Genomic DNA, 19,674 nt, shown 5'->3' on the forward strand with positions numbered 1-19,674 from the left:
AGCTGTAGTTAAATAGTCGACTCAGCTCATTTTATATGCACAGCAAATTACCAGCGATTCATCAGCAGCTGTTCAGCTGTATCTATGTGTGTGTGCGTGTGCATTTTCTGTTTGCATACAATTCAATTATGAGCTTTGGTTTTCTGTTTAGCTAAAATGCATTTAATACACTAATTATTAAACAAACATCAAAATCGCTGGTTCAATATGCCGACAGCAACAGCAACAGCAACAGCAACAGCAACAACAACAGCTACAATAATAATAATAATAATAACAGTAACAACAACAACAAGAACAGCATCAATAACAAACCGAACCGCAACAATAACAATTACAAAGCAATTAAAAACATATTTATATATTGTCTCTGCCATTAAAAAGCTCACGCTCACACACACACACACACAGAAGCACACGCACAAGCACACACACACACACGCATACACACACGCATAAAGTGCTATACAAACATGTTAAACGATAATGCACGTAAATATATATTTATAGATATACACATTTATCCATATATATAGTATATATATATATGTGTATATATTAATATAAATTTATTTCATATATGCAGCAAGTACACATGTTGTATCTCAGCTTTTGCCCATGTGGCTTATAAATGCGCTGGCAAACATTATGCGGCTTCAACAGCGTCTGCCATTGATTGACGGCAAATTGGCAATAACTCACACACACACACACACACCCATGCACACACATACTGAAAGTTGCCCCACAACATACACACACACACACATACACACACTCAGGCAAAGCACACACAAGTAATTTTGCGTTAAATTACATTTTTACACGCTGCCGGATTCACATAATTTACATGAAGTTCATCAGCGGTATATTAAACTAGTTCATTTGTAGCAGCTCCGTGAGCTACTTATCTCTCAAGTAAAATTCGCATAACAGGTTTCTCCGACAATTAACATTATATATTTAATTGCATTTGGTTTGGCAATTGAGCGTGAATATGAAGATAAATATGGAACTAGTTTAATTGAGCGAAGTACATTAATTTATTTATATTATTATTAACTGCTGAATTATGTAACTGGTTTATTAGCTTTTAAAATAAAGTTAAACGTGCTTACACTTTAGGCAACATTGGGTAACTTAGCTAACTAGTTCAATGGGCAGCTTAGCTAGGAAATAAAGTAGATCTAGTTCATTTGAAAAGTAAGGTGGTCTAATTATACAACCTCTTATTAGCCTGGAAAAGCAAGTATAGCTGCTTATATTTCAATTTGGTACTAGTTCATTTAGGATTTCTTAAATTTATAGTGGAAATTTATATAAGGAACTAGTTCATATAGAAAAGGAATGAAAATGCTCTTGCTTTCAATAATAATAATATGAATAAAGGAAGTAGTATCAAGTCTTAAAACTATAGCTTATATTGATGAACAGTGAACTAGTTCTGGAAGCACTTTTACTAAACTTCACTTGAACATATAGAACTAGTTCAATTGCAAATTAAGAACTACATTTACTTTTGTGAAGCGTCAACTTTAGTTTGATTTTACTTGGAACTAGTTCCAGTTCCAAAGAACTAGTTTATTTAAAAAGCAAGCAAATTGAGCAGGTTTGCAGTCAAACCAAGTTATTAGGAACCAGCTATCAATTTGCGTACAACTTCAGTCATTTTTCAGCCTATTCATTTAGAAAACATTTGATTTAATTAAAGTTAGACTTAGTTTTGGGCAAACATTTGCATAGCAAAGGGGTCAGGCATGTGTGCTAATTGAGTCTTGTGCAGCTGCATTCATTTTCAATATAAGCCACCTGGAGAGAGTCTATGGCAATTACAGCAATAGCAAAATCGCATCAGCAACTGTCTGTGGTGTAGCTGCATCAGCATTAGCATCTGCAGCAGCAACAGCAACAGCAACAGCAACAGCAGCAACAGCAACAGCAGCATCTGCATCAGCAGCAACATCTTAATCAAACGGAATGCTTCGACATTTAATTGCGTTGCTTTGCAAGTGTCTCTTTGGCAATGTTGCAGCATTTTACACCTGTTACATGCTGCACATAGCTCAGGCAATGCCACAATTTTCCTGCGTCATCAACTCACTGAGCTGCCTGTGCATGTATATGTGTGGGTGTCTGTGTGCATAAGTGTGTCGCTGCGCGCCTATTAAATGCCAATTGCAGCTACGCACATACAGAGCTTGCAAAGATAATGGGCCAGCATAGTGAGAAGGGTTGGCGAGGGACTAGAGGGACTAGCGGGGAGGCTGCATATGGCGACAGCAATTGAGGGCTATGCAAATTTCTCGCATGCCAACGCCTGGCATTAGTCTCCCTCTTTTTCTACTCTCTTCTCCTCTCTCTTTCTCTCGCTCTCGCTCTCCCCACTCTATCTGCTGTCTGTCTGCTGCTCTATTAGACGGATTCAGTTCAGTTGGCTCGGCCAGTTGACATGGTCGGCTCACTGCTAATGCGGCCACTGGGCAGCTGAGCCAATGCTCCAGCTCACTCACTCAGTCTCTGTCTCCCCCTCCCTCTCTCTCTCTCTCTCACTCACTCTATCAGCCTCTCTCGCTCTGTTGTTGTTCGTGTTATAGCTGTGTTGATTTTGCCCTTTGGCTGACACAGAACGCTGTTGACTTTGCATATTAAAACAAAATGAATGCAGAGAAACAAAAACAACAACAACAACAACAATGGCAACAACAATAACAACAACAGCAATGACGACAAGTCCAAACGACCTTTGCTCAAGTGCTGCCAGGCTTTACTGTACTTGTATGGCTACTTTTTAATTTCTAATTTCAACACAACACCAAGTAGCCGCCGCCCGGCTCCGCCTCCTCCCGCTCGTCAGTCGACTCGGGCCCAGTTGCCTTCAGCTTAACTTTAATTAATTATATACGCTTTGTTTGGCAAATTAAAAACTGTTGACTTTGGCAAAAATTGCGGCACAGTCAACGGGTTGAAATGTGGCAACAACGTGACAATGTCGCAATCTGCCAGCAACGTGGCAAAAATATGCCAAAAAAAAAAAAAAGAAAAACGAAGAGCGAAAAAACCGAAACGTGGCAGCATTCGTCTTTGCTTTTATTTGCGCACACAATTCTGATGCTTTCAATTAGTGGCACAGCAAACAGAGCTCAGTAGTAAAACGTACAGTAAACGCTCGCTAATGACGCGCGCCTCACAAATGGCAACTAGATTTTGAAGCTGAATAAGGTCAGCAGGTGCAGGAGGAGGAGGAGGTAGGACAGCTACAATTAAAGCTTAGCTGGAAATTTCATAAATTTGTTTTTTTATTATACAAATATACATATTTAAAAATGTATATCAAAAATATATAAAATATATACAAAAATATATATAAAAATATTTTCAAAAAATTATTTTTATATTTTAATTATTATTTATTTGCAAAACTATAAATATTTCCCTGTTTTAACTAACTTTCCCTGTTTTAATTAACTTTCTGTTTAAAATGAAATAAATATAATTATGAGAAAATTTCCTTTGATTCTATCGAAATTTCTTTGTCAAAACGCAAAAGTAATTTTTAAAAAAATCTTTATTTTCACTAATTGGAATATAAAATCTATTTGAATGACTAGGATGAATATTGAAATATTCAGTCTCACTTTTATTTTGATGAACAGTGCTGTATATACATAAGAAATAGAACTCGTCTACTTCAGTATATAATATATTTTCTTCTCTTCTTTATATATATAAATATATATATATATATATATATATATAATTGACAGCTATGACATCCAAGTTGCAGACGTTTAAGGGCACGCTGTCAATCTTAAAGCTGTTTGGCATTTTCTTTGTAAGCAGCTTAATGGAAAAACTGCCAAAAAATTGTGAAAATGTGGCAAGTCTGTCAAAGACTACGTGAATTAACGGCAAAGGCGAACAAGAGAGAAGGAGAAAATAGCATCAATAGAATGGTGTTATAGTTGTTTCCATTGATTGCCACGCAATGCGAACACGTTGCCCAAATGTGGCCAAATTGTGTAGGACAGTGTACCCAATGGGCGACAGACAGAAGGACAGACAGGCGGACGGACAGACAGACAGACCGACCGACAGTTGCCACACTGTCTGCCAGTGACATGCTAATTGGAGCACGTAGCGGACAGTGGGGACAACCCAGAGCCCCAACGCAAGGTACGTAAAATGAAGAAATGCACTTAATTGGACCGAACGAAGTGCGTTAGTTTCTGCTGGCTGACAGTCGTGAATGCCATACGATTAATTAGTGAAGAGCAGACAGAGACAGGGAGAGTCAGTTAGATAGAGACAGAACATGGCAAATATAAACTATGCGCGATTTGTTTGCCATTAGGAATGCATAGATGCACGCTCCAATCATATGATATTACAAATGCAATTAAATTCTAAACTACATTTCACATTCAATTCAGATTCGATTTGGATTAGACAAAAACTCCCCAAAAAAAAAAAAAAAAAAAGGAAATGAAAATTCGTATTTGACTATTTTGGCATAAAGTTAAATGAAAGTTGATCAGCTAGAACTGTTTCATGGAATTATTGAATGTATGTAAAGTGCGGAATGTATGCACTAAAATTATGAAAGCTGCCCCAATATGACTTCAAATCAAGTTTAAACACACAAATTTATATTTTTCGTATGTGAATTTCTAGTGAAAAAGATTATTTATTTTTTATATTTAGGAAATCATTCATGACCTAATTCTATAAACAGCTTGTAACGAATTGAAGATGATTATGAATTTGATAGTTTAATATTATTATTATAAATTAATATTACTTATAATTGACTTCTTTTTTTTTCTGAGAATTATTCCCATTATTATCTACCTAATTTTGCAATCCTCATCTGTATCATATTTCCATTATTATTATAATTATGAATTTCTTCTATTCATTATTCATTTCTTATAATTTCTATTCATTTATCATTCGTTTCCAATCTTCCATTTAATTCAAATTTAATTCTTAATAATTTCACATTAACTTCAGCTTTTGGTTCAATTAACTTCCGCCCAACAGATTTACTTTGAATTCTTCCAAGAAGTTTGCCGTTTGTAGCTCATCAAAAATTAACTAGAGCATCCTCTTATTTTTTTTTTTTTTCTCTCTGCTTCTTGTCTACTCCTTTAAGCTAGCTGGCGTGTTTCTAGGAAGTTTTAAGTAACGTAAGGGCGCTTAGCCCCAACATCTAACGTTTGACACATTAAGCGGCCGCCTTTTGGCAGAGTCACAGCAAATTAACATTTTCTGTTGTCATTCTCTGACTGTCTAAGCCGCTTACGTGATATGCATAAGTTGGGCCAGCCAGTGGTAGCCCCAGTCAGCGCCAGCAGCGCCCGCAGCTCCACAGACTATCCTCCACGCTCTCTCTCTCTCTCTCTCTCTCTCTCGACTATCCGCGCTCATTTGGCTGGCTCCACCTAATTAGCGTCGGAATTGGCAAAAGTTCTTAAGCTGCAGTTAAAAGGCATAAAACTCATGCGCGCCGTTTGGCGATATGTTAAATTCATAATTTCAATTTGAAATTGTTATTATAGCCAGTTTTGTCTTAGTTGGTCTAGCTGAGTTACCTCCCTATCTCTACCCCTGCCCCTTGCACACGCCTCATTATTATTGACAGTTGCCGCCGTCAGAGATTTTTCGTTGTTGTTGTGGCTGCTGCTGCTGCTGCTGTTATGGCTCTCATTTTAGTCTCATAAATATGCAAATTAATCATTTGCGGAAATTTGCATACTTAATAAGTTGCTTTAATTAAATGTTCACGCACGCATGCCACACAATCTTTCCCCCAGGAATCCTTTGGCCCGCGAATCCTTTTACGGCCCAAATGCCATTTTAAAGCGCCAACTTGTTAATTGCGCGAAATCCCCAACCCTGTGAGCCCACTCGAAAAAAAGAGAAGCTCGGAAAATAATAAAAGAAAAACAAATGTAAAAATATGTTAATAAAAAAATAAAGAGAAATACGAAGCAAAAAGAAAAACTCTATTTCAATGGAAAATATCTACTCAAATTTGTAGCCAGCGCCGGATTGGCCAACTGTTTGCCTCGTAATATTTTGGGACACAGTCACGTACCAAATAGCCGCAGAGTCCCAAAAACAAAACAGAGAACGAAAGAAACAAAATAAAAATCAACAATATGAATAAAGACAAGTAATTCAGCAACGATTGAGAGCAATGCTGTAAGAGATACCCAGCATCAGTGCGACTCCCGGTCAATCGAGGAGAAAATTAATGATAAGACTTTGGCATCAATCAAGGAGAGACTGAATACAGAGAAAATATCACTATCTAACAAAAGTTTTTATTACAGCTATAACTCCACTAGAGATCAGCTAAAAAGTGTAGACGAAGAAGGTGTAGAAAATATATGTAGCATACTTAATGGGATACGGAATAAGCCAGATAAGCCCAGTTAGTTATACCTAGTAATGGATCAAATGAAATGGTAGTTTTTCCATTGGAAATTGAAAGGAAGCTCATTTTAAAATACAATCTAAACGCTTTCTGCGCCCGCTCATCAGTATGCTCCACGTCACAATTTATAGGGTATACAAACAGTTCTTATCTGCATAATGCTAGCAACTTTTATTATTTTTGGTTCTCTGCTTGTTATTTTGTATGTGTACAACATCTTTTTTTTTTCAAAATGAACAGCATCTGAAAAAGCCAAAATAAGAATCTACAAAGAAGTATATATCTTTTATATATATATACACATATATATTCTTATATATATATGCAAACGGCGAGGCGCAGCCGACATAAATTAACATTTTTATGCGCCGCTGCAATGAACGAAAAGGACGCCACGCAGCAACAGCAACAGCAGCAGCGCCAGGAGACGAGCAGGAGATGGAGGAGCAGCAGAATCACAGTCAAAGCATAAGCTTCAAAATGGGCGCTTCTCTTCTCTAAGGTCCCGCATTATTTACGATGGGGGCTGACACTGCCAAAACAGGGCGTGAAGATGAGTGGGGTATGTGTATGTGTGGCTGTTGTTGTTGTATGTGTGTGTGTGTGTGAGTGAGTGTGTGTGTATCGCTGCGTAACCATTCACATTTCTTCATTACATTTCATTTTATTTCAGTTCACAACATTGCGAGAGCCACGTTTATTTATTTGCCATTCGGCAGCGCCTTTGCCCTTTGCCTGGCTGGCAAATAATTTTAATTGGTTTTGCCCCGACCCCTCCCCTCCCCCACCGGTCCTGTCCTCGCGCCCGCACACGCTTCGATTCGAAGGAAATGATGGTGAAGTGATTTCAACTGCAGTGCGCGACTTTATATGTATGTGTGCGTGTGTGTGTGTGTATGTACACATCTATGTAGATATTTATTTGCACATCTCTTGTCATGTTTGTAGATCTTATTATAAAAGTTGTAGTTCTTCAATTCAACATTTGTGCGGGTATGCGTGTGTGTGTGTGTGTGCGCTCTTGGCAACCGCAATTGGAAAATCAATCAATTCATAATTTGCATAAATGCGTGAGTGCCTGAGTGTGTGTGTGTGAGAGAGTATTTACATATTGCATGGCTTTTGACTAGTTCATTTGCACACTGATAATAAACTTGAGCGCAGAAACATTTATATATAGAAGTATTATCAACATTCATATTAACGTATGTATAGATATACATATATGTATGTGCTTACATACATATACTTTTATATATACACATATGTAAGTTTGTAGCTCACATATTTGACATTTAAATGCATTGAACTGCTGCAAAAACAATGTTATTTTTCCATCTCAGCAAATTGCAAGTTGGCTGGAAAATTTAATATTGCTGCATTGGCTACATTGCATTTGCGCAATTTGGCAAAAATATCTTTTGTGAAATATGCTTAAAATGTAGAGTGTTTCTACGAGTAGAGTAGAGTGATTCAACGAATAATATATTGTCGCTAAATAGATATTTTTAAGAGTCTTAGCTTAGATTCACCATTAAAAAGCTGATGACAGATATAAGGAGGCTCTCCTCTTAAAAAGTCTATCAAATAGTAATAAAACCTCACAAACAAAATTTGCATATGAAAAGCAGTTTTCTCTGTCAGCAGCAGCTCGAACTTTTTTTTTTTTTTTTTTTTTACGTAAAAGTTTAAAAACTTTGCTGAATTGCTATATCATTTACTTATATGAACTCATAATATCCCACTGCTGCAGGGTATATGAGCAACAGAATCTTAAGTTTTAATAATAAAATTAAGCAAACAACAAAATTTGAAATATATTCTGCTTATATCAATATAATATTGAGAAAAAATAATAATAATAATACATAAACCATCGCTCAATATTTAAACATAAATTTACTACAGGGTATTGCTGCTGCGACACTTAAAACTCTTCAGCAACTCTTTCATTCAATACAAATGCTTGCAAAATTAATCGCCTTACAAGTACTTTAACCATATTTAACAGTTACATAGCTCAAAGTAAATGTGAAAGAGTGAGATAGACATAAAATTCACTTACTTGCATGCAGCTCACTTCCAATAGATTTTCCAATTGCTTTGCCGTTTACGCTTTGCCAACAGATCCTTTGTTTTCGTTTTGTTTTTGTTTTTTTGGTTTTTGTTGTTTTTATTTTCCTATTTGCGCTTATGCTGTACTTATCAGCAACGCTCCGTTTCACTTTCAGCTTAATGCTGCTTCTGTTGTTGCTGTTGTTGTTGTTGTTGTTGGTTAACACGCCATTGTTTAGTATGCGGCGTCCATCATTTAGAATTCAGCGACACATATACAATAACAAGACACAGACACACACAAAGCTTTTGTTCTTGTTGTTGTTGTTGTTGTTGCTGCTGCTGTTGCTGCTTGGCACATTTTGCAGAAAGAGAGAGCGCGAGAATTCATTAGGCATGCGGGAATTTTAATTTCACTTGCTCACACACGCGCACATATGTGGCGACATATTTCTCAAACATTTTCGCTGCGTGTGACGACGGTGACGGTGACGGCGACGGCGACGGCGAAGGCGAATCGGCGACGTCAGTTATTTATGTTGCGACGGCTGCTACTGCGGCCGATTATTGCTGCTGCTGCTCCTTGTTCTGCTGGCGTTGGCGTTAGCTTTGTATTAGTGTTGTTGTTTTTGCCTAGACGCTTTGCTATTTGCATGCTGCTGCTGCTGCTCCTGCTGGCTGACCTTGGTGCAAAGTGCTAAAAAACTATGCCACACACTCACTAGCACACACTCACACAACAATAGTGCGAGCCAACGACCGCAACAACAACAACACGACGCGACGTTGACAGCTGTCAAAACTGTTCGAAGCGCGTTCGTCTCACTCACTCACAGACGCACAATGCAAACCGCGACAACCTGCGGCGGCCGGTACGGCGAAATTTTCACCAGAAGCAGAATAAAGTAAGCTGCGATGATTTCCATGCTGTGCAAAGAGAGAGAGTGAGTGAGAGAGGGTGGCTGGCTAACAGTAACAATACAAGAGGTGTGGGGGGAGGGGGGGGAGCCGTACACGTTTAATGTTCAAGTCAAGTGCGAAGCTTATGCGCCTCGCAATGTGCGCGTGAGTGCGTCTGTTTCTGTGTGTGTGTGTCTGAGTGTGTGTTAGTATGTCGTCTATGTATTGGTGTTTTTTTTTTTTTTTTTGCTTGGAACGTTTGCTACGGTCTTTCTTTTGTTCTACGCGCACGCGGGCGCTGCCAGCCTGATGACAAATTTTTCGCACACGTTCGCCTTGTTGTTGTTGCAAGACAAACACAAAACTTCCAGTTGTTTTTTTTCTCTTATTATTTTTTTAACTGTCGCTGCTGAGGATTTGCTTTCCCTTTCTGGCCGCCTGCACTCTGTAGCGTTTTTATTGCTATTTCCTTTTATTTTCTTTTTTCGAGATTGGATGCTGCTATTACTATTGCTATTGTCCTTTGTCTTGGCTACGCTTTGTTGTCTGGCTGTCTATATATTATCTTTTTTTTTTTTAATAATTGGCAACGCTGTCGCTGCTGCTGCTACTGCTACGGCTGCCGTTTCTTTTCAGCGCATTGTTTGCATAATTTGGCGAGAGGCTAGCGCCTGCAAGTGCCGTTAATCCTTTCACTTTTCCGCTTTCGCTTTTACTTTCCGTCAGTCGCATGCACTTGGCTAACGAGCTGATGATGATGATATTGCCGACATACCGACAGAGCGAGAGGGGAGGTGTGGACATGTGCGAACATGATACCCATTAGCACGTGGCAATCATCGTCAGCATTTAGCATCGATTTGACAGCGTGAACCAAACGGAATGACGGCACAACGGAACAAAGATGGCCCGCCCGCTGACCAATTCGAATTTTCGTCTGCCTAATTGCGTTTGCTTTTTGGCCCACAAACAGCTGGCTCGCTTTACAGCAATTCAAGCTTTACCGTAATTTTTCCGCACCAATACGAATGCAAATTGGCCAAAATCACATTATAAATCCTGCCACGCATTGAACGACGTTCGGCTAAAGTGCGGCACTTTTATTTACAGTTATTCGCGTTTTTACTTGCTTTTTTATTCGCCCGTTATTCGTTGAAACTCGCGCACGCACATATTAAACGATTTAAATTTCAGCTATTTTTTTCCACGACTGCGTTCACTCGGTCCACACGCTTACATTTTTATATTCACTTTATTGTATTTCCCTTTCTTACATTTCTTTTTCATTCTGTGTATATTTTCATCTCCGCGTTGCGCGTTCACAACACCGCACAGACTCCGACTATGAACTGGCGAGTGCTTGTGGATGGCTCTACAATTTAGTACTGAGATTCAGTGAGGCCTCCTCTTCGGCTAGGGCACTCAATTGTGTGCGTGTGTAGAGTTGCGCAGGATGCTGGGCGCTCTCGTGTGCGCTTTCCAGCCCAAAACCGCCGCCTGCCGAACGCGCCAACTAACAGTTGAAAACTCTCCACACCCAACATACCGCTATCTATGTTGCGCACTGTTAAGCAGGTGGAGTACTTTATGTTAGTGAGCAACATGCTGCTGTTATGTGCAGCGCTCAGCTGATATTATAACCTATCGATATGCGCAATAACGTTGCTCTCCATCTTATCGATAGTATCGTTGGCACATTTCGTACGACTCTGGCCACACAGACGTACAGCGAACGTGAGCCGAACGGCAACCATCTTTGTGAAAAATACCTACGAGTCTGGAGAGCAGTCGGTGTAGGAATTAAATAATTTCTGCGGCTTATAAAAAGTTAAAAATATAAAAAAAATTAACGATGATTTCTGCTCGTTTGGCATCGTCGGTCGCACGCAACTTGCCCAAGGCGGCCGCACAGGTATAAAAAATCATTAAACGAGTAAAAGAATCAAGAAAAAAAAGTTGCAAAAATGCAAATATATAAAACATACATAACCGAAACCAATTGGCCATTGATTCCAACTCCAAACTCTAATGTTCAATTAAAATCCTCTGAATAACTCAAGCTTTGCTTTTCCATTTGCCAATTATATTTGACTTAGTTTTGGCCAAAGTTTTAGTTTTGTGTTACGCAATGCCGCACGCAAAAAAAAAATTACATAACACATTGAGTGTTCTGTGTGCCAGTATTTTGCTAATTTAAAGCTCTTCAAATCGAAATTGAAGTGAAACATTTGCTGTTATGATCTGTGTTTTCATTAAAAACGGTTACATAAGTTTTATCAACGGGGCTCAGCTGCAGTCGCTGCCGCTTCTGCTGCGTGTTGGCCAAGCAGAGTTTGAGGTTATGTGGGTGTGCTTTCAAGCAAATCAGCCAATTGGCAAAGAAGAATATAAACCTATAAAGCAAAACGAAAAAACGACAGAATTTAATAATATCTTCCAAGTGTAATTGAATTGGTGTAAATTTGTTAGGTCTACCGGTGGCCTGCTTATGGCTGCTTTGCTGTGTGTTAGAGTGAGATAGCAGCTGTTCTGCTCATGTGGTTATTCAATGCTGCCCCCACCCCCACCTCTCTTCTTGTAGTGCCTTTGCTCCTTATATAAGATAAGCTAATGCTTGGCATCTATTCCACAGGTTGCCTGCAAGGCTGCATATCCAGCTGGAACTCTTGCTGCCCGCAAATTCCATGTGGCCAGCACACAGCGCAGCGCTGAGATCTCCAACATTTTGGAGGAGAGAATCCTGGGCGTTGCACCCAAGGCCGATCTGGAAGAGACTGGCCGTGTGCTGAGCATTGGTGATGGTATCGCTCGTGTGTATGGTCTGAACAACATCCAGGCCGATGAGATGGTGGAATTCTCCTCGGGCTTGAAGGGCATGGCCCTCAATTTGGAGCCCGACAATGTCGGTGTTGTCGTCTTCGGTAACGACAAGCTGATCAAGCAGGGCGATATTGTCAAGCGTACTGGTGCTATTGTCGATGTCCCCGTCGGTGATGAGCTGCTCGGCCGTGTTGTCGATGCTCTGGGTAATGCCATTGACGGCAAGGGCGCCATCAACACCAAGGATCGTTTCCGTGTCGGCATCAAGGCCCCCGGCATCATTCCTCGTGTGTCTGTGCGCGAGCCCATGCAGACTGGCATTAAGGCTGTCGACTCCCTGGTGCCCATCGGTCGTGGTCAGCGTGAGTTGATCATCGGCGACAGACAGACTGGGTGAGTGAACCCCTTGTGGATCCCTCCAACTCCAATTTACTGGTCACTCATACATTTATATTTCTACTTTACAGTAAGACTGCCCTGGCTATCGATACCATCATCAACCAGAAGCGTTTCAACGACGGCCAGGATGAGTCGAAGAAGCTGTACTGCATCTACGTTGCCATTGGCCAGAAGCGTTCCACTGTCGCCCAGATTGTGAAGCGTCTCACTGACTCCGGCGCCATGGGATACACCATCATTGTGTCTGCCACCGCCTCTGATGCCGCTCCTCTGCAGTATTTGGCTCCCTACTCTGGCTGCGCCATGGGTGAATTCTTCCGTGACAAGGGCAAGCACGCCCTGATCATCTATGATGATTTGTCCAAGCAGGCTGTTGCCTACCGTCAGATGTCCCTGTTGCTGCGTCGTCCCCCTGGTCGTGAGGCCTACCCCGGTGATGTGTTCTATCTGCATTCGCGTCTATTGGAGCGTGCCGCCAAGATGTCGCCCGCTATGGGTGGCGGTTCCCTGACCGCTCTGCCCGTGATTGAGACCCAGGCCGGTGATGTGTCCGCCTACATTCCAACCAACGTCATTTCGATCACTGACGGTCAGATCTTCTTGGAAACCGAGTTGTTCTACAAGGGTATCCGTCCCGCTATCAATGTGGGTCTGTCTGTGTCCCGTGTCGGTTCCGCTGCCCAGACCAAGGCCATGAAACAGGTTGCCGGCTCCATGAAGCTGGAGTTGGCCCAGTACCGTGAGGTCGCTGCCTTCGCCCAGTTCGGTTCGGATTTGGATGCTGCCACTCAGCAGCTGTTGAACCGTGGTGTGCGCCTAACTGAGCTGCTCAAGCAGGGCCAGTATGTGCCCATGTCCATTGAGGATCAGGTATGAATATCATGTTATACTTCAGATCACTGAGAACACTATACCATACTCTCCCCACCCACACCTAGGTTGCTGTCATCTACTGCGGTGTGCGCGGTCACTTGGACAAGATGGATCCCTCAAAGATCACCAAGTTCGAGAAGGAGTTCTTGCAGCACATCAAGACCTCCGAGCAGGGTCTGCTCGATGGCATTGCCAAGGAGGGACAAATCTCTGAGGCTGCCGATGCCAAGCTGAAGGACATTGTCCAGAAGTTCATGTCCACCTTCCAGGGTTAAGCAACAACAACAACAACAACAACAATGGAAGCAGAAACGTGCAGTCATATCCTAGATATGGAGCAGAAACCACCAACAAATCCTTTCAATCTAATAAATAAATTACTGTCTAAGCCGCTAGCCGCGTTAATAATTGATTTAAAACTGCCCAACTGCGCGTCGATGATAAGCAACAACAACAGCAAGAACAACAATATCGTCGAAAAGATAAAGCCAACACTCTATACGCCATAAGAAAATACAAACAACATAAAAATTATAAAACTTAATGAAAAAAAAACCTTTGCGCATTCATGTTTTCCTTTGCTGCACTTCTCGTGTCTCGTCCTTTGCCACATACTAGGGAGAGAGAGCGGGACGGACGCGGGAGGCGTCTCAGCGAACGGATGCCACTTCGAATTTCAGCATTAGCCACACTTCCCCCCACTAAAATGATAATACTGTTTAAAAATCTATAATCAATATTTGACATATTGTAATCGAGAATAGTCGAAAAAGTAAAGTTTGTGGATGATTGTGAAACGATGAAAATAAAAACGATACTATAATTAACTTAACCATACGATGGCACTATTCTATATGTATATATATACACCTGCTATTTGCATAGTTGGGGAAGAATATTATTTTATTGAAGCAGTTCGGAAAAGTTCCAATTATATAGTCGAGCTTATTTCTGGAAATATGGACTTGAGCGATAGAAATAGATACTATATATTTGTCTTATATGATTTGTTTTAAAATTTAAATAGATCTATAAATCATTGACCTACTGACTGACAGCTCAATCAATTTAAACTATATATGGGCTGAAATATATTAATGAATTTATACTCTTCAATTATATGAAAAATTCCCTTTGCTGTCTATGAAAGGATTCTCCGCAATTGGCCTTTTATATATTTTGAATTATAACTCGTTCTCTTGAGGGCAATAAAAAGCCTCGAAACTTAATACAACATTTTTGGGTATTTCCCACTTCTGTTCAAAGCAAAATTAATTTGATAGTGCATTACCGGAAACTGGCTTCTGGGTATAACTATTAAAGGCCTAAATCTTATACATTGCTAAAATATGCATAGTTTAATAAAGATTCCTCGTAATCCAGCCATATAATCCCCCAAACGCAATTCAACTTAGCTCACCTTAAGTGAGCCCAGCTCTAACATCTTGCTAGACATTCCCATAGCACCTTTTCGGATGTCCTAGGTAAACAATGACCAAAAGATGTTGCTAATTGAAATGCTGTCAGAGGCAGACACCAGACAGACAGCCAGACAGGACGAGGACCTTTTAACTAAGCTGTGCACAGTCTCAGCTGATCCGTTGGGCAGCAGCAGCTGTTGCTGCAGTTCTCTTTCTCTGCTTTGTGTCTCTTTCGTCTCACAACCTTTCGCAGTGACCTTGCAGCCGCGCAGCAGGATCTGTTATGCGGCAACTACCTGGACAAGGATAACAAATAAAGTGAGTCTGGTCTGGTCACAGTTCACTAGACGCCGTTTCACGCTCTGCATATTTGGGTAACAGCCAAGCAGAAAAGGGCGCAAGGCTCAGTCGACTGCAGATGCCCATATCCAGGACTGTCGACTCCTGCCGAGGGGCTCAGAAGGAGTACCGCAAAAAATGACTGCGATTTGTCAAAGAGCCAACAAGCGAGAGAGAGTGAGAGCGAGAGAAAATGTCTAAGCGGCACTCCAATGTTGTTGCCGTTGCTTCTCCGCTTTCTTTCTTTTTTATTGCATTTGTTTGCTCGTAAAAGTGTCGAAATTAATGAGCGCTATAAAACCGTCAAACTTGAATTTCGAACAGGCGAACAGAAGCCCCAGCAGCGAGTGCGGCGCAGTCGCCGCCATTCGCACTCACAGTTCAGCTCTCGGTCATACGCATACACACACACAGAGAGACACCCGCTCACACACTCACACACGCGCACGCAACACATTACCATACACGTGCGCGTGCAGACAATACCGACGTCGCTGCCGGCGTTGAGCCAATGCGCTGCCCAGGCAATTGCCATAAACCAACGCAAGAACAACGGAGAGACCGAAAGAGAGAGCGAGCGAAAGCAATCACGCACACACCCATACACTCACGCGCTCACACATGTTCCAGCCAGCAAATGAAGTTGAAGACAAAATATAAGGGCGGGAAATTACTGACCTGCGATCTCAAAGAAGAGACTGCAAAACCGAAATGCCAAGACGCAAGCGAGCCTTTGTATGAGTTTTGTTGATTTTTTGCTGTATGTTTGGCAGTTGATAAGGGCGCACAGGGGTCGCGGCGTATCACATTTTTGTATTCTTTGCCTCTTTGTTACGCTTTAATTTTCAACTTTCTCACAGAATCTGCAGATGAATAAAAATTACTGGAAAGGGGACAAATAGTTAAAAGGAAAAAACATGGCGGTGCTCATTTTTTGTGTGAAATATTTGCAAAATTGCGTTTTAATCGAATTTTTAATGGATTTTTGTTTGTTAAATATTTATATTAAAAAATTTATTTAATACATAGAGCACAATTTCCAAATCCAAATTTCTTAAGCTAAATACAATATAATCTGCATATAAAAATGGCGTATTTGTTGCCGGGTTCTATTTTGGTTTTTGTTTTTTTGTGATTTTGTTTTTTGAGAAAGTAACTTAAAATACTTTGAGAGGCAACGCCGATATCTTTAGCCAGTAAATGCGCCCGTTGCTCACCGGTTTATCTCTTCTCCTTCTTTCTTTCTTTTTTTTTTTTCTTGCTTGTCTTCTCTGAGGGCTCATTGTTAAAAACAAGTTACATACAAACATACACATATATATATATAACATATATATAGCAGCAGTAGGGGTGAGGGGGGAGTAGGAAAACGTCGACCAGAAGAACAAAACTCAAGCAAACTTTTAGCCAAACGATGCAAATGTTGCCGAGTCTGACGCTGGATCCGGTTATACTATATGTATAGATATATAGATGTTAGGGAAGGGCTAGGGGTAAACTGAAGGGGGGGTTAACTACGATTAAATATACTCAATTATGCACAATTATTAATCAATTACACGCTCACACTCACATTCACATACAAATATAAAGAACGAGCAAGAGAAATTACACAAATTTAAAATAGAAAACAAAAAATTGAACTAAACGTGAATTGCAGTCAATATTAACGCCAACTGCTGGGCAGGGGGGTGTGTGTGGGGTGAGCTATTATTTCTCTCTCACTCTCCCTCTGTGAGTGGGTGTGTGTGTGTGTGTATTTCTGGCTAATTTCAACTATTTCTTGCCCACAATCGAGTCCAACAACGCGCTGCTCAGCTCCGGACGCAAGGCGATCTTCTGGAACTTGTTCGCCTGGTACTTGGTGTAGATGGCCCTCAACTTGGCCGTGGGCGCATCCCGAGCCAATTTCGCAATCTGTCGTGCAATCGGACGCAAATAGGCAGCCGTATAACGGGAATAGTGCACCAATGTGGGCGTCCAGTGTCTGTCGCTAAAGCCGGTGGCCGCACGCGAATTGCCATTGAGCAAGTGCAGCGAGAGGAAGAGCGAAGCTGCAGCAATCTGTAAAGGAAGTATTTGATATTCATATAGATTTAGTATATACAGATGCTTCAGCCAACACCCACCTCAGAGGGCTTATAGCTGGCCAGCTCGTAATCCATGCTAGCTAGCTCCAAAAGGTATTTGGACATGGCATGATGCTCATCCTCGGCGCTGGCCGCCTTCGAGAAGCGCCGCAAGAAGTGTATGGGCAATGGACGCGACAGATTGTTATCGATGGCCTTCAGTATTTGCATCTCCATTTGCCTGATCTCCTGACCCGTATACGAATCGTCCGTAATGAACACAAAGTCCCCGATTGCTGGGGGGAACAGCTCCTCGTATTTGGTGGCTATAAACAGGGCCGTAACGCCCACCAGCTGCAAATATTTGCGCCTGGTATCCTTGACCACCTGCAGATAGCGATCGATAATGGCCACGGCCAAGTGGAAAGTTTCCGCCGCCAGATGGAACTGCAAATGCACCTCGTTTATCCAGTCGATGAGCACAGCGCGCATTTTATAAGAAACTTCCAGTTGATTGGCCAAATGATCCGGATAGATGGGCTGCTCCTCCTCCAGCTTGTAGAGATAATCATAGATATCGTTGACATATTCCGAGACCAAAACCAAATTCTCGCCATCATCGGCATCAATGTCCTCCACCTCCAAGCGTTTGGTGGACAAGGACATCGATGACGTCTGGCTTGGGACAGCGGCTGGAACGGCTCGCAGCTTGGATGGCAGTTTCGATAGGATTGCAATCTCCTTCTTGGGCTGTGGAGCGACAGCAACAGCAGCCGCTTCCTTCTTCAGGGCCAGCGCATTGGCCGCAGTGCGTGGCTGAGCACGGGGCACCAGTGGCTCCTTCTTAACTGCTGCTGCTGCTACTGTTGGAGCTGCTGCTGCTGCTGCCGTTGGATTGGCCAATGCAGCGCGCAGCTTGGTCAGGGACTTGCGTGACAAATTGCTATCCTCGCGCCGCAGCGTGTTCACCTTCTCGTCGGAAATGGACTTTTGTTTGGCAACTGCAGGAAGACGAGCTCGAATTGGGGGCACAATTTTCTTTATAACCGGATACTTACGCTTGTTGCTCGGGTCGGCGGCCACTTTTGCAGTGGCTGTTGTCGTTACTGCCGTACGGCCAGAGATTTGGCGTCCAATCTGACCCAAATTCGTGCGCATCGAATTGGAGCGCAGGAGTGGACCGGCTGCTGTCTTAGTGACAGCAGCTGCCTGGGCGTTGCCATTGGCATTAGTATTAGCATTAGCATTGCTTAGGCCCAGCGGCTGCTTCTTCCAGTGGGTATCCACACGCGCCTTGGTCAATTTTACATCTTTCAATCTGTAAAGAGTTTTATTATATATTTTTTTTAATTTGTTATATATTATATTTATATTTTTATTTATTTATTTTTTATTATTATTTATTTTGTTTTATTATTTTCTAAGTTATTATTTTATTTATTATTCAATTATTTTATTTAATATGTTTTTTTTTTCTTAAATTTCTTTTATCACTCACTCTTTTTGTGCCGCTTCCTTGGATATGAGTCCACGATTTAGTCCACGATTTTGCAGATCGCCGAATGCGGCGCGCTTTGTGTTTGCCTCGTTTGAAGGCACTGTCAATTTCTTCACTTGGACTTGATTGTATTTCTCCGTTGCATTCTGCAAGCATAGAAATCATTTGCAAGAGGTCAATGCTTGGGCGGCCATTTTGTCAAAAGGGCGAGATGCTCAGAGAGTTGAAGGTAAAAGTAGCGGTACTAGGGTACCGCAACATTACTGACAGCAAGTACCGAAAAAAGCGCCAAACGCAAATACCGCTGCACCAGCAACAACAACAAACGCAATGCTAGCCAAACGGCATTTTTACCCCTCTCTTATGCGCTAAGCGCCGACGCTGCAATGGCGGCGGTGGCGGCAGCGACTGCGACGCTGCTTAACGCAGCCTGCTAAAATTCCAGATTAAAAATGCTAATAACTATTGCTTACCTCGTCCATGATCATTTTAGGCGCTGTGCTCATCATTTTGTTGCTGTTTTTTTCCTTTTACTTATTTATTGACGAAAATGCTTTAATTTAGGGGTTCTTTTGTACTTGAGCGCGTTGATTTCGTTTCTTTTATTGAACGCAAAAATATATTGTTGAAATTTTTGATATTATTTGTTTTGTAGCCTGTTTTCGATTGCACAATTTTAATCTAACATGTATGTATATATTTCAACGATTGCTACTTTAATTCGAAAATATAAATTCTTTAACTTTTTTGGAGTCTTCCGAGCTCTGCGCAAGATGCGAACGCAAGCCGCTGCCGTTTGGATTTGAAATGCACGCCAGGTAATGAAAATAATGTGACCAGCTGGTATTAGGCGCAAAACGT

At 41.4% G+C, this 19,674-nt stretch overlaps 3 protein-coding genes across 11 annotated transcripts in view; 1 reads left to right on the forward strand and 2 right to left on the reverse strand.

The window, feature by feature from the left end:
- LOC6579253 (cyclic nucleotide-gated cation channel beta-1) overlaps positions 1-10,783 on the reverse strand; it is a 94,935-nt gene extending 84,152 nt beyond the window's left edge. For 4 of the 9 annotated variants that reach the window (XM_044010923.1, XM_044010924.1, XM_044010922.1 and 1 more), the window contains exons 1-2: positions 10,399-10,783; positions 8,505-9,421 (exon numbers count right to left, since the gene is read on the reverse strand). The gene's annotated coding sequence lies outside the window, so the exon portion shown is untranslated. The remainder of the gene's footprint in view (positions 1-8,504; positions 9,422-10,398) is intronic. The other 5 variants (XM_044010926.1, XM_044010925.1, XM_044010920.1 and 2 more) reach the window with 4 other exon arrangements.
- A 333-nt stretch (positions 10,784-11,116) lies between these two features.
- LOC6579263 (ATP synthase subunit alpha, mitochondrial) lies at positions 11,117-14,318 on the forward strand. Its single transcript, XM_002005123.4, has 4 exons — positions 11,117-11,306; positions 12,027-12,607; positions 12,682-13,483; positions 13,552-14,318. The coding sequence occupies exons 1-4, from the start codon at positions 11,247-11,249 to the stop codon at positions 13,759-13,761; spliced, it is 1,653 nt and encodes a 550-aa protein (XP_002005159.1). The 5' UTR covers positions 11,117-11,246; the 3' UTR covers positions 13,762-14,318.
- A 1,927-nt stretch (positions 14,319-16,245) lies between these two features.
- LOC6579264 (G2/mitotic-specific cyclin-B) lies at positions 16,246-19,627 on the reverse strand. Its single transcript, XM_002005124.4, has 5 exons — positions 19,287-19,627; positions 18,814-18,959; positions 18,374-18,633; positions 17,376-18,316; positions 16,246-17,310 (listed from the first exon to the last, which is right to left on the reverse strand). Exons 1-5 carry the CDS (start codon positions 19,320-19,322, stop codon positions 17,023-17,025), a joined length of 1,671 nt encoding a protein of 556 aa, XP_002005160.2. The 5' UTR covers positions 19,323-19,627; the 3' UTR covers positions 16,246-17,022.
- Between the last annotated feature and the right edge of the window lie 47 nt (positions 19,628-19,674).

Source organism: Drosophila mojavensis, unplaced genomic scaffold (genome assembly GCF_018153725.1).
Source record: "Drosophila mojavensis isolate 15081-1352.22 unplaced genomic scaffold, ASM1815372v1 contig_80, whole genome shotgun sequence".
NCBI lineage: Eukaryota > Metazoa > Arthropoda > Insecta > Diptera > Drosophilidae > Drosophila > Drosophila mojavensis.